General features: G+C 43.4%; 1 protein-coding gene and 1 pseudogene across 1 annotated transcript; one reads left to right on the top strand and one right to left on the bottom strand.

The window, feature by feature from the left end:
- Positions 1-936: 936 nt before the first annotated feature.
- On the bottom strand, positions 937-10,735 carry LOC127677807 (disks large homolog 5-like). The gene is made up of 6 exons (XM_052172800.1): positions 10,691-10,735; positions 5,763-5,958; positions 4,725-4,884; positions 2,613-2,756; positions 1,795-1,978; positions 937-1,080 (listed from the first exon to the last, which is right to left on the bottom strand). The coding sequence occupies exons 1-6, from the start codon at positions 10,733-10,735 to the stop codon at positions 937-939; spliced, it is 873 nt and encodes a 290-aa protein (XP_052028760.1).
- A 1,634-nt stretch (positions 10,736-12,369) lies between these two features.
- Positions 12,370-13,432, top strand: LOC127677329 (guanine nucleotide-binding protein subunit alpha-12-like; annotated as a pseudogene).
- The last annotated feature ends 212 nt before the right edge of the window (positions 13,433-13,644 follow it).

Genomic DNA, 13,644 nt, shown 5'->3' with positions numbered 1-13,644 from the left:
AAAATAGATACTGACTTTTTTAAGTTCATTATGAATCAAGAGACTTTCCCTGTAGGTGTTTATCAGGTAGAGTTCTTTTGTACATCTTTAGGAATCACTTAAGTATACTATCATATCATGTATAAATAGCAATACTTTGACATTGTCCCTTACCTTTTGTATGCCCTTGATGTCATTTTCTTGTCTGATTGTTCTAGGTAGAAATTCATGGGCTATATTAAATAGACAGGAGCTGCAGTCTCCTTTTTAATAGAGTTCTATATTTTTGGAGTAGGAGAATACATGACAGCATGGAGCGAGTATGTCAGTGATTACATCCTAAAGTGTGTATCCATGGGAGAAGCTACATTATTCATACAAAAGACCATTGTCTTGTATATCCTAGTGGGCTTTGAAATCAGTCTGTAGCCAGGCTTTCTGGGGCTTACAGAGATCCATCTGTGGTTGTGAGGTCTATGTCTACAGGATAGGACAGAAAACCTGAATAAGTAATATGGTCTCAAAAGTGAGGAGTTACAAATAAATTTTTATTCATCAGAAATACATTTGAAAAACAGGCTTTTAAAGATAATTACTATAAACAGTGAAAAGCATAAGGAAAAAAAGCAATAACAATGATATATAATATCCAATAACATAACAAGTAACAAAACAGCAAAAAAAAAAAAACAAAAAAACAAAACAAAACAAAACAAAAAAACCACCAAAAACAAACAGCAACCAAAACTCTAACAGTAAATTATATGAATCAGAGTTCTCTCACTACACTTTCAGCAACAGGGACATAGTCTGTTTCTTCTCTTGGACATGTGGTGGCAGGGCAGTCACCTCAGTTTTCCCCCAAGGGGTATTGTTTGTACAGGAAAGGGAATAAATTCCTGAATTGATTGGCTCACTGGCTAGGTAGTTAGTGTCTATTCAACCTGAGGAGTTCAATTATGTGGTAGAAGACTCATCCAAGGAATTTTGTGGCTGTTGAGGATGGAGCTCATCAGGGGCTTCCTGAGGTGGAAAATCATTCTGCAGGAGGGCCTCTTCCTGGGCTGTGGAAATTTCAGCTCTTGGTACAGTTTCTGCGACCTGGAAGAGGAAGGCAGATATTAAGATAGAGGCTTGTTGGGGACCTAAATGTCAGCTATTAGGCTGCTGCCTCCCACCAAGTCAACAGGAAAGTTATCATTGATCTTTTAACTGACACCATTGCCGTTATAACTGCAGGCACAGCAAAATATCCAGCAACATTAACTTATTACATGGGTTGACAAGCTGCTACTCATTTTTATCAGGGCACACCAAAAAATGGGCAATTGGAAGAGACCTCACTGGGTTACAGGAGGAAAGGAAAATGCCACATGCCACACAGATCAAAGACAAGGAGAATAACATATTTCTTATTAGTGTTTGAATTTTAACCCTGCAAGATGCTTCCCACTGGGGAAGTCACACGACCCTTGTGTGACCTCTGTCACAGGACCTAGAACTTACACAAAACTCTGCAAAGCTGCCCACCTATCATGAGCAGGTGTAGGAATGCTGCATGATATTGATCTATCACCCTTACTGGTCTTCAGAATAAAGATGATTAGAAAGGTACACTTGCCGTATTTCAGCTAATCTCAAGAGACTCATAACCCAGAATACTTGTGCTTAGCCCTAGCAATGACCAACTACATTCCATGAGCTGGGTGGCTGCTTGGGACTGTGCATTAGAATGGTGCTGGGTGAAAGCAAAGATGGATGCAGTGGGAAAATGTTATCAGTCAGTATAAGCCAGGCTGAGCTGCTTGTACCTACCTGATGTTGTTGGCCCTGGAGGATGCTGGTCTTGTCCTGTTCATCTTTAACATTCAGGTTCAAGTCAATCAGGTATTGCTGAATGATGGTCCAATCAGCATGTACTTCCTTGTTCTCCTGCTTCAGTGTAACCAATCTCTTATTCATAATGTTCTTCTGCATCAGGAGCCGGCTGTGCAGGTTGCTAGAGACACAATCTTCATGGTAAGATCCTGCAGGCTCCTCCTCCCATTCCTACATCAAGGTCCCATTAACCCCACCAGGACCTAGGTTCCCATGAATACCTAATGCAATACTTCTCAATCCATTCTTGAGAGGTACACAAACAGCAAATAGCAACTTGAGGGAAGAAATAAATGATTGCTACAGCCCAAACATCAATAAGTTACATGTCTCTCCAAAGAACAGGGTATCTGAAACTATCCATGACAGCCCAAAGCATTTCAGCAACATCAATCAGTAGGTTGCAGATACCCTCAATGCAGTCAGTAGAATCAGGAGGAGGGCATTGTATCCTTTTGTTAGATCACATTTAGCTCTGTAAAACCATGCGTGAGTCCCACAGACCTAGAACTGTACCATAACCCTCTCATGATCTGAATCACTCTTCTAATGAGAGGCTCCTGATGATGCCTGTACAATGTTAGGATGAGTAACAGTCTCTTACAGACTTTGAAACTGACAGGAGAAGTCCCAAGGCACACTGATGGCTAAAAGGCAGAAGGGATAGAATCAGACCTGCAGACTCTCCAGTCCAGGAACAAAGGAAGTCAGAAATGGCCATTGCACACCTGGTGACCTCCATGAACAGTACTTACCGATAGAAGTTAATCTCCTTCTTGAGATCATGGAAGGTCTGTTTAGCCTCAAAGTTCTCTTTCTCTAAGGTGTGTAGAAATGTCATAATCTCCTTCTCCTTTAACTTCAATTTTTCATATAACGGATTTGGTGTGTAGTATGGCCTGTCCCCAGGAAGATAGAACTCCATGAACATGTGCTTTTTTTTTAAAACACCTTTTCAGAAACCAAGACACATATACATCTAAGTATTTTATGTATTTATGTATTTATGTATTTATTTATTTATATTTATGTATTTATTCATTTATATTTATATATTTTTTTGTATTGTTGAGACAATGGTTTTTTGTGTAGCCCTCGCTGTCCTGCAACTCAATGTATAGACAAGGCTGGCTTCAAACTCAGAAATCCATCTGCCACTGCTTCTCAAATTCTGGGAATACAGGTGTGTGCTACCATGGCCTGGGTGAAAATGTGTTTCTTTTTTTTTTCTTTTTTTGTTTGATATATTTTTTTAATTTACATTTCAAATGTTTTCTTCTTTTCTGGATTACCACTCCCCAAAAGTCCCATAAGCACTCTTCCCTCCCCCTACTCCCTCATCCACCCCTTCCCACTTCCCTGTTCTGGTATTGCCCCATACTGCTACTGCTTTCCATATCCAGGGGCCACTTCTCTGTTCTAAGTACACATGAACACAGACTGGGTCTTGTACTCCCAGCACAGGAAGGTCAATTCCTGGATTCTACATGCTGGGATCTTTTTCATCTTTGGAAACTTTTTATCCTTTCCCAAGGACAGCATAAGCTATGTATCCAGATGGAGGGTGCCCTGGCTTCCTGTGTTTACCCATTAGCTCTGGTGGAGCAGTCTAGTCCCTTGTGCCTTCAATAGCCTAGGCCACAGGTCGTTGCCAACTAGACACCTGTGATTATATTTTCCCTGTTTTGACAACAGGGATTATAATTCGTGGATAACTAACACTTCAGAGGCAGACATTACACATAATTCTTAGATGAGACCAGACATAACCAATGCTTTATAATGGGCCCAAGAGGTGCAACTGTTTACATAAATGTCCCCATAAAGAGAAGGAACAGTGCCATTTAAAGTGGGGGCTCCCAGACATCAGGACTCACATCACCTTGAAACTGCATGTAAATCCTCAGTCCAATACACAGACCACAAGATTCCAAAGTGGGGAGGTAAATGTAAAGATACAAAACAGAAGCACTTGTATGCACACCTGGAAGCAAACAGACCCATAGACTGGCACACACAAATTAGGAGAAAAGGACACAAAGCCAGTGAATGAGAAATAAAGACAGAGACAGAACCAGAGAGAATAGAATGAGAATCAGCAGAAGTGTATGCAACATTACTGTCTCAGAGTACCCTGGATGTCAAAGATCCCTGAATTTAAAAGAGTAGAGAGAAATATAAACATGTAAAAAATTAATTCACAAGAGACACCACAATCATGTGCACACACACATGCATACACACAGAAACAGATATACACACATTTGTACACACATGTAAGGGAAAAAAGAGACAGAGTAACAGAAAGAGAGAGAGAGTGAATCAGAGACAGAAGCAGAGAGAACACGAGAGATTCAGAAGAAATGCATGCAACATTACTGTCTCAAAGTATAAGTCACTCAGAGAAAGAGGAACAGGCAGAGCCTCAGGCGTCTAGTCAAGCACTGAGATGAACAATATGGGACCAGGCCCCTCCATCTGCATCTAGCAGTTTCCAGCACTCAGTCACCTGCCAGTCCAGTACAAACACTCACCACAAAATCTCAGCTCCTAGAACCTCACAAAAGCACCTCCTTTCAAGGGCTTTCCAAAAGCACTCTGGGAACTCACTGTCCATTGCCTCTATCCCTGAATTCTTCACTCAGACCACAAGTCCCACTTGTGACCTGGAGTAAGCAGAAGAGTCCATTTCCCATCTTACTCCTGACCAAGCTTCAGGTTCTGCCTCTCCTCTAAGAAGTATTTAGGGACTTGAGGTTTGACCCAGGGATATCATGAAGCTACACCTTCCTATGATCAACCGCCTTAAAAAGACAAGTGTGGCACTGACTCCAGATGAACACCACAGCATTTGGAGCAATGCATACCTCTTGTTCATGGCTCCCTCTGTGACATAGATCAAGCGATCTCTCAGCTCACTTCTCTCTTGTGTAACGAGCTGCAGCTCTCTGGTCAGCCTCTCCTCTTCCTCCTTGGCCTGCTTCTTGCTTAGGACAGTTGCAGGGGATGATGTCTGCCTGCCAGCCCCTGTAGGTAAAATAACACAAGTGAACTTAAATGTTGGGAATGCATAGAGTGTAGACAGACTACTCTGAGGCCTATAAAGTAGGACAGCAGGACTTAGAACCCAGTGACACCACACAGAGTTTCGTCCAGGTTTTAGATGCATCCTCAGTGGACCTCAGTGCTCCCATCACTCTATAGAAACTAGGAGATATAAGCAGCCATGTGTGTCCTCTGTCTCCCTATGTATTCTTATGATGACCACAGAGATGGCTTCTCCTGGCTTATTACCAAATGAAGAGAGTAAAACTTGGCTTCAGAGTCCTTAGTCCTCTGGTTTCACAAGTCACACTGTAAATTCACTATTCACAAGTACTTGAGTGCTGTATGATGTTCAGATCTCCTATCCTGTTACTCTAGGCCCAGGAAATGGCCTTAAAACATCCTGCAGGAGGAGAACACACTGATTTATTTCCTCTATTGAAACAACAAGCACTCCAGAAGTGGCCACAGGATGGAATCTCTGCTGGGTTTATCAACTCTGATAGGTCTTTGATTACAGTACAATTATTCCTGCCACCTACAACCAGTGGGAAAGCTAAGGTGGGAACTTTGAGGGAGAGGAAGTCAGAGTAGTTCTGAAAACAAGAGGTTATCAGCAGGGGCACAAATCTCTCCCTGGTACTATTGTCATAGAAGCTGAAGCTAGAAGCATGGTAGTGAAGGCAGTGATGCCCTTCCCTAAATTGGTGTAGGTTAGATCCTCTGTGTCTCCTGATGCTCTCATTCTGTCCCCAAGTAACAACCACAATACTCAGTGAAATTGAAGAATTGGAATTTGCTAGAAAGGGCAGCTCGGGCCACCCTGCCAGGAAGCTCAATATCCACTTCCCAGTACTTACTCCACATTCTCCATGACCACCTCCTTTGTCCTTCATTACTCTCAGATGAAAGGCCAGCCCCCTTCCTCCTCTCTCTAGTCTCTCTCCCATCCACATTGGTTCTCCGAAATAGTTTTCTGAGTCGGGCAAACATGTCTATCAGTGTATCCTCTAGACACTGACTTAGAAACCTCAATGCTCTGCTGTTGCTACAACACTGGTGACATCACAGCGCATGCCAAGAACTCTCTGGAAGATTATAGAATGTTCAAGAAGGGACTGTTGATGTCATGGGTTACATAAAGCCTTTGGCTCCCTGCTAATTTCCCCCCCCCCCCCCGTACTGAACATGAAGCTTAAGTGCTCTTTCCTGAAGACTCTCCTGGGGCATAGCCACTGAGCCCATCTTCCTTCCAAGGCCATGGTTTACTCTATGATTAATTGCTATAACCCCAGTAATCCCTGTGTTTCTAACTGAGGGTTTCCTTTTCAAATGCTTCTCAGAAATGTCTCATCCTGTCTCAAATTTTCTTCAATCTGCAATATAAACCTTTAAAATGTACTGAGAAATAACTCCAGTTCTAAAGTGCAGTCAAAAGTTTTCCTGTCTTTGGTACAGGTGCATGAAATTACATCCAGGCAGAGCCTGCAGGGCAGGTTAATATGTGGATGTGTGTTAGGGGCTACACTCATGATATCTTGTGCTTAGCTTTTTTAAAGCTGCCCCAAGATGACTTAACAGAGAGAGAGAGAGAGAGAGAGAGAGAGAGAGAGAGAGAGAGAGAGAGAGAGAGAGAGAGAGAGAGAGAGAGTTGCAGTCCTCAGGGTTCTGGCAAGTGTCAGGAGATCAGTTGGCAGAGGAAAGTAAAGATTGGAGCCACCAATGGAAAGGCCCTCAGGCAGAATCTCATTTCTGCACCAGTGTCACCAAAGGAGGATTGCTTATAGCCCTCTATAATCTATAAAATGAGATTATGTCAGAACAAAATAAAATAGTCAAAATTGGTAAGGGTGTATGAAAATATAATAGATGTATGTTAGTGCACAGAGCAAGGGCCTAACATCTTGTGCTTGGGTTCATCATTGGCCCCACAAACCAGAAAAAACAACTTTCTCAATCAAACAGGGATGGATTAATTAAAGCAGACCATAATACTGATTGAACAGGACCACATATTAGATTTTGGGAGCTGAGCCATGGCTACAAACATCTATATTCATCAACTTCTAAAGCAAAAAACAAAAACAAAAACAAACAAACAAACAAACAAACAAACAAACAAACAAAAAAACCCAAAGTACACTTAGCTTCTCTGAAATTGTTGTAAGTGTCCAGGGCTCATTTCTGATCAGGTCATTTTAGATATAAGATTGTATATTGACCATTAATTTTATGAGTCCTGTGTAAATTTTGTTGAATATGATAAGTTTAACAAATGTCATAAAGAGAGAGCATAAGAGTATGTGTCAACATGACCTTCCTCTGACACAAATTACTTTTCTGTGTCAGTGATTTGGCAGGCACATTATAGCAGCAATCTGAACTAGGGAGCTGACATAGAACAAAATGTCTATAGCTGCACTGGTGGGTACTCACCTCAGCATTAGAAAACCCAGGTCTCTGTCAGTGACTAGTCCTGTCCCACCATTCCTAGGAGCCCCACTTGTAAGCCTAACAACAGTAAAGTGGAAGCAGGATTATCTGAGGTGAAGGTTAGCCTGGGAGGCCAGGTAGAGGATGAAATAGAATTTTTAAGACTCGGTTTCAGAGAAAATACTGAAACACACCCTCCATTCAAGGCCTCACCTACCAATCTTTGTCTATTTTAATGAACTTACCATTTTCTCTCTACAAGTGTTTCTTGCTGAGAAGATGGAAAAGGGGAAATGTTCTTTCTTTTCTAAGGATTTTGTTCTCTCTTTCCCTGGGTTCACATTAAGAAATGAAGAAGGTTTATGGGACATATGGGGAGGGGGGATCTGGGAAAGGGGAAATCATTTGGAATGTAACCAAAGAATATAGAAAATAAAAATATTTAAAAAAAGAAATAATGAGTGTGTGTATCACCATCTGGACAAGTGAGTATTATCCACTGCTGCTAGCATGATACAGTGCCAGTTACAATCTCTAGCTTTCCTGAGTGCCCCTGTCACATCACCACATATCAAGTGCTGAGGCCAAAACCCACTGAACTTTTCGAGGGACTTGACAGACACCATCAGAGATACTACCCTTCCTGGCCCTGAGAGTAAATCAAGCAGACACAATGTGAACTTAGTGGGATATTTAACCATACATGTTTGTCCCACCCCCACATTCCTGTATTCAATCCAGAGCAGAGTTCATGCACCTCTCTCCTAGCTTTATCTTGATATACTTCCCTAGTGCCCACATATTTTATAGATTTGGGTGTAGTCAAGCAATTGCTGCCCTCAGTCAGATGTGAAGAGTATGAATGTCAAGTGGCCACACTGTATTTGCTTCTACATGTACATTGTTGAACATGGAGCATAAGTGAGGAGTGGGACACCAGCACTGGTTCCTGGCCTTTGTGTGTCTAGACTGGTTCACAGAGAAGCTGGAAGGACAGTTTGGGATCCCCTGCAGAGACAGAGTGAGGTGCAATTGTTACTGAGAAGGCTGAGCAACACTGCTCAGGCCCCTCATTTCAGGCAACAAACACCTTTTCTGTTCTCCTTCCAAGGATCACCTGTTGAGGCCACAGAACTTGTCTAAACTGTACGGTCATGCAGAAAATTTTCATAATGATACATTTTTTTCTGATAATTTTTTGTGCCATTGCATAACTGTAACAAATTTGTCAATTGCTCGCCATTTATTTCATACTGTTGTTGTAACATGCCTCCAAGTCCTTCATGTAAAACAAAAGAAAGAAATCTTGACTGAGACCAGGGTCATGCTGTCCATGTACCATGTTATGTACTGTATGTTGTGAGGATTTTACTCAGGAAATTTCACATCTATATCGTTCACCTAGTACCCATTAAATTCAAGGTCAATATGTACTATTACATCTAAAATGGCTTGATTCAGAGCCCTTTGCTTGTATGATGGTGCTCCCCCACCCATGAACCTTCTCCTCCCCTACTGCTTCAGCACTCCACTCCACTAGGGGATCAATCTTCTATGGAACTAAGGGTCTCCCACATGTTGAGTCAAGGCCATTCCCTGCTACAATGTCTCCTGCTCAGGTTTGAGTTGTTGCCCTCATTCCATCTTGGGGTGTGTATTCATCAAACCTTCACTGTTTAACTTAATTCAGTGTTCCTGTAGTTTGTTGGGTGACCCCTGGACACCAACCCTTCCCTTCAGCAGCACCTAGGACAAGGAGCCAAGGACAGGAATGGTGATATCTTGGCCTAAAATATGTGACAAGAGGAAAGGGTAATTTATCCCTTGTGATAAGGATTAGGAGTCTCTTTGGTGCTTTTTAGGTCTTCGTTGATCATGTGCAACAGCTTCAAGAGTCCAGTTCTAATTTTCTTTGGGACCATGGTGTTCCCATCATGATTTCTATAGCAGAGAGAACATTGCTAAGTTATGTTGCAGTTTATTCATTTACATTGTAAACCCCAAGATTGTGTTATTTACAGAATACATTTTTTTATGGTGTAGCTCAGAACTAGCATAGACCTTTAACCCAAGAGCTTTCTGTTTACTGTAAACAAGTACTTTATTGTCCATTGGCTTAGCCCAAGTACACACCTTTATTGCAAGGCAAAAGACTGCCAACTTCAGGACAAGAGGCAGAGAAAGGAACCAGTTGAAATGGAATCAATATAACTAAACAAAAGGAAAGTCTTTAAGTTGAAAGATATTTAAAACAATGTGGAAAGGGTTAAAGAATGCTTTCCTTCTGGGAGGTCAGTGAAGTAGCAAAGTCAGCTGAGGGCTTTCCCTGACTCTCTGACCTGACAGGTTTTCACCCCAGCATCTGGCACCTGAGTCTTCATTGTGAAAATTAAATGATTGGCATATGTGTATTGTTTTAAATGTATTTATTAATCATTCTATTCGAATACATCTCAAATGATATACCAATTCCTGGTTATGCCTCTAACAACCCCTCAAACCACATCTTCTCTTTCTCCTTCCCCTTTGCGTATATGAGGGCCTCCCCCATTCCTCCTTTCCTGCCCTACAGATTCAGCATTCCACTACCCTGTGGCATCAATCCTCCACAGGACTAAGGGCCTCTCCTCCCATTGCTGTCAGGCAGGTCCATTCTCTGCTACAATGTATCTGGAGCTAAAGATCCCTCCCTGTACACTCCTCTGTTTATGGTCTACTCACTGGGAACATTGGGTGATCCTGGCAATAGATGTTGTTCTTCCAGTGAGGTTGCAATTCCCCTTGATCCTTCAGTTTTTCCCCTAGTTTCCCCACCAGTTTCCCTGACCTCAGTCTAATGGGTGGCACCAAGGGTAAGTTGCCTGCTGGACTTCCCTAAGAACCTTCACAAGAGTTTCCTGTCAGCAAACACCTCTTGACCACACCATCAGTGTCTGCAGTTATGATGGATCCCCAGGTAGGGCAGTCCATGTATGTCCCTTCCTTCTGTCTCTGCTCCATTTGTTGTCCCTGTTCTTCCTTTGATAAGGAACATTTATGGGTTAAAATTTCAAAATGAGTGTGCGGCATAATCCCTTTAAGGAGGGGCGGTCTCAGGGTTGTTTGAGTGTGTGGAGGTGTACCTATCCCATGGAGGTGGTCTCTACAGGTTCTATTTCCCCTTTCTGCACATTAGGGCTAAAATCCTCCCCCTTGGGTCCTGGGAACCTCACGTTTCCCTGGTGTCTGGGTCCCTCACGTGGCTAACCCAGTTCCTCATCCCCCCTGCTACACATTTTTGTTCCATTTCCAGACCCTCTTTCCTTCTCTCCTATCTTCTCCAGTACCTAATACTGCCCCGTATTTCCTCCCTCACCTCTGTCTCTTCCAGGTCTCCTCTACCTCTACTTCCCACCATCATCCTGATATCCCCTCAATGCAGGACTGAAGCAGCCATGCCCTGGTCTCCCTTTCTTCTAAGGTCCATAGTGTCTGTGGATTATATCATGGGCATTGTGAACTTTAGGGCAAATATCAACTTTTCAGTAAACAAATACCATGTGTGTTCCTTTGTGTCTGGGTTACCTCACTCAGGATATTTTCTAGATCATCCACTTGCTTGCAAATTGTATGAAGTCATTGGTTTTTTAATTGCTTAGTAGTACTCCATTCTTTAACCATAGTTTCTGTATACATTCTTCCATAGAGGGACATCTGGGTTCTTTCTGGCTTCTGATTATTATGAATAAGGCTGCTATGAACATAGTGGAATATGTGTCCTTTTTATATGTCACAACATTTTTGGGTATATTCCCAGAAGTGGTATAGCTGGGTCTTCAGGTATAACCATTTCCAGTTTTCTTTGGAACCACCAGATTGTTTTCTTCTTATTCAGAAGTGGAATCCACTGTTGACTTTGGAAGCATCCTTGTGATGTAGGAAGCATGTGTATGCTGTCAGAAGGAACTAGTGGGGAAGATTACTAGGATGAGCAATACTAGAAACACGTTTTAGTTGGCCTTAAGTTGTGCACATGCTCACATCTCTGTGCATCATCCTTTTATCTGAGAGCTTCTTTCTCCGACAGCTCTGGAACTAGTCTGTTGGTTTACCTGAGATGGCTTGCACTTCTCTAACTGGGAGCCTCTGTTGCACACCCCAGGATGCTAGGGTGTTACAGTCCACATCTGCAGATGGCCTTCATCCTCCTAGGAAGCCTGTCCTAAAGGAGTGGGATTACACTTCACCAGGGGGATTTGGAACAGGAGCAACTTCCTGACTGATGGTTTCCTCCCATAGAATCTTAAAATAGAGTTGCTTCCCATTTGTCAGTTTTTGTTTCTGTTTTTTTCTATTACCTGAAATTAAATACACAAGATAGATTTTTTCAAGACTTACTTTGTGAATTTATATCCTTGTGTTGTTTACATGGGGCAATTTATTACATATTCAAATTAGAAACATCTTAGAATGCTTTAATTTTTTTCCCCTAACAGTTTAGCAGACAGCAAATGTCTTGCCCATATCTCTTAAAGGACCCATAAGTGCTTTAGCAATCTGAAGGAATAAACAAGGAATATTATGCTTATGAGACAATAAATTATTAACCATAAATATCATATTCTCATTATTAGATATTTGAGACAAACCCTGAAGGGCCCAGAATTGAATTTGAAAAGCTAGTCTTCGCCTTCCCCTCCGCCCCTCAGCTGGCCAGGTGAGTGAAAGCCTCTGGGCAGCAGCGGTGAAGGTGGACACAGCATGACGGAGAGGAGGACAGGGAAGAGCCTGGCCAGGGAGGGCCGTGCCAGCTGAGGGGTGTCCATGGCATGATGCCCCCAGTGGGTCACGGCCGAGGCCTGAGGAAGGCCGTGTTCAGATAGTGCAGACCCTCAGCAGCTGCTTGTTGCCTTTAGAGGCCTTAGACTGAGAGCGCAGGGCAGGCACAGTGCATGACTCAAGCACCAGGCCTGGTGGCACAACTGAGACATCAATGCTGAGCTGTGGCGGCTGGTCAAGATCCTGCTTCTGGGCGCAGGCTAGAGCAGCAAGTCCACCTTCCTCAAGCAGATGCACATCATCCAGGGCCTGGAGTTCCACCAGAAGGCGCTGCTGGAGTTCCTCTACACCATCCATCTTCAATAACATCTTTAAGATTACTTTGATCTCTGCTTTTCCGCAACTGAGGCTTTCCTCTCAGAAGATTCTAGCTGTGGTCCTGAGAATCGAGACCCTCATGCCAGAACAGACAAGGAGGTATGCACTGAATGGAAACTTAATGGCGAGGCCCAAGGGTGCTTGTAGACCCTCGGGACAAGCTCAGCATTCCCTGGCAGCACTCCGAGAAGGAGAAGCAGGGATGTTTCTGATGGCCTTGAAAACAAGGCAGGCCTGCCTGTTGAGCCTGCCACCTTCCAGCTCCTTGTGCCAGTGCTGCGTGCACTCTGGAGAGACTCGAGGATCAGGGAAACCTTCAGCCGCAGAAGCGAGTTACAGCTGGGTGAATCAGTGAAGTACTTCCTGGATAACATAGATTGGATTGGCCAACTGAACTACTTCCCCAGTAAACAAGACATCCTGCTGGCTAGAAAGGCCACCAAGGGAATCGTGGAACATGACTTTATTATAAAGAAAATCTCATTTAAGATGGTAGATGTGGGCGGCCAGAGGTTGCAGCGCCAGAAGTGGTTCCAGTGCTTCCCTGGGATCACATCCATCCTGTTCATGGAGTCCTCCAGTGAGTACAACCAGGTCCTCATGGAGGGGAGGAACACCAGCTGGCTGGTGGAGTCCATGAACATCTTCGAGACCATCATCAACAACAAGCTCTTCTTCAATGTTTCTATCATCCTCCTCCTCAACATGATGGACCTCCTGGTGGAGAAGGTGAAGTTGGTGAGCATTTAGAAGCTCTTCCCTGATTTCAAGGGTGACCCCGCATGGCTGGAGGATGTCCAGCACTACCTAGTGCAGTGCTTTGACAGGAAGCTCAGGAACAGAGCAAGCCCCTTTTGCACCACTTCACCACTGCCATAGACACCAAGAACATCCTGTCCTGTTTCATGCTGTGAAGGACATGATCCTGCAGGAGAACATGAAAGACATCATGCTGCAGTGAGAGACAGTCCCTCTGCTGTCCTCTCATGGCTTCCTTGGCCTGTGGCCACGTGTCTTTGATGTGTCTGCCTCCTGCATGGACCTGCAGTGTTTGTCTCAAATGTATGCCATCTAATACCTGACCCTAGAATACTGGACTAGCAGCCACAACAGCGAACTCCTGGCAGAAGGACTTGGGTGAGTCAGTGTGAGCTACTGAGTCAGGGACTGCAA

Source organism: Apodemus sylvaticus, chromosome 2 (assembly GCF_947179515.1).
Source record: "Apodemus sylvaticus chromosome 2, mApoSyl1.1, whole genome shotgun sequence".
Classification (NCBI taxonomy): Eukaryota; Metazoa; Chordata; class Mammalia; order Rodentia; family Muridae; genus Apodemus; species Apodemus sylvaticus.
Note: the sequence above shows the minus strand (reverse complement) of the source record. Positions and strands in the feature narration are given on the sequence as shown.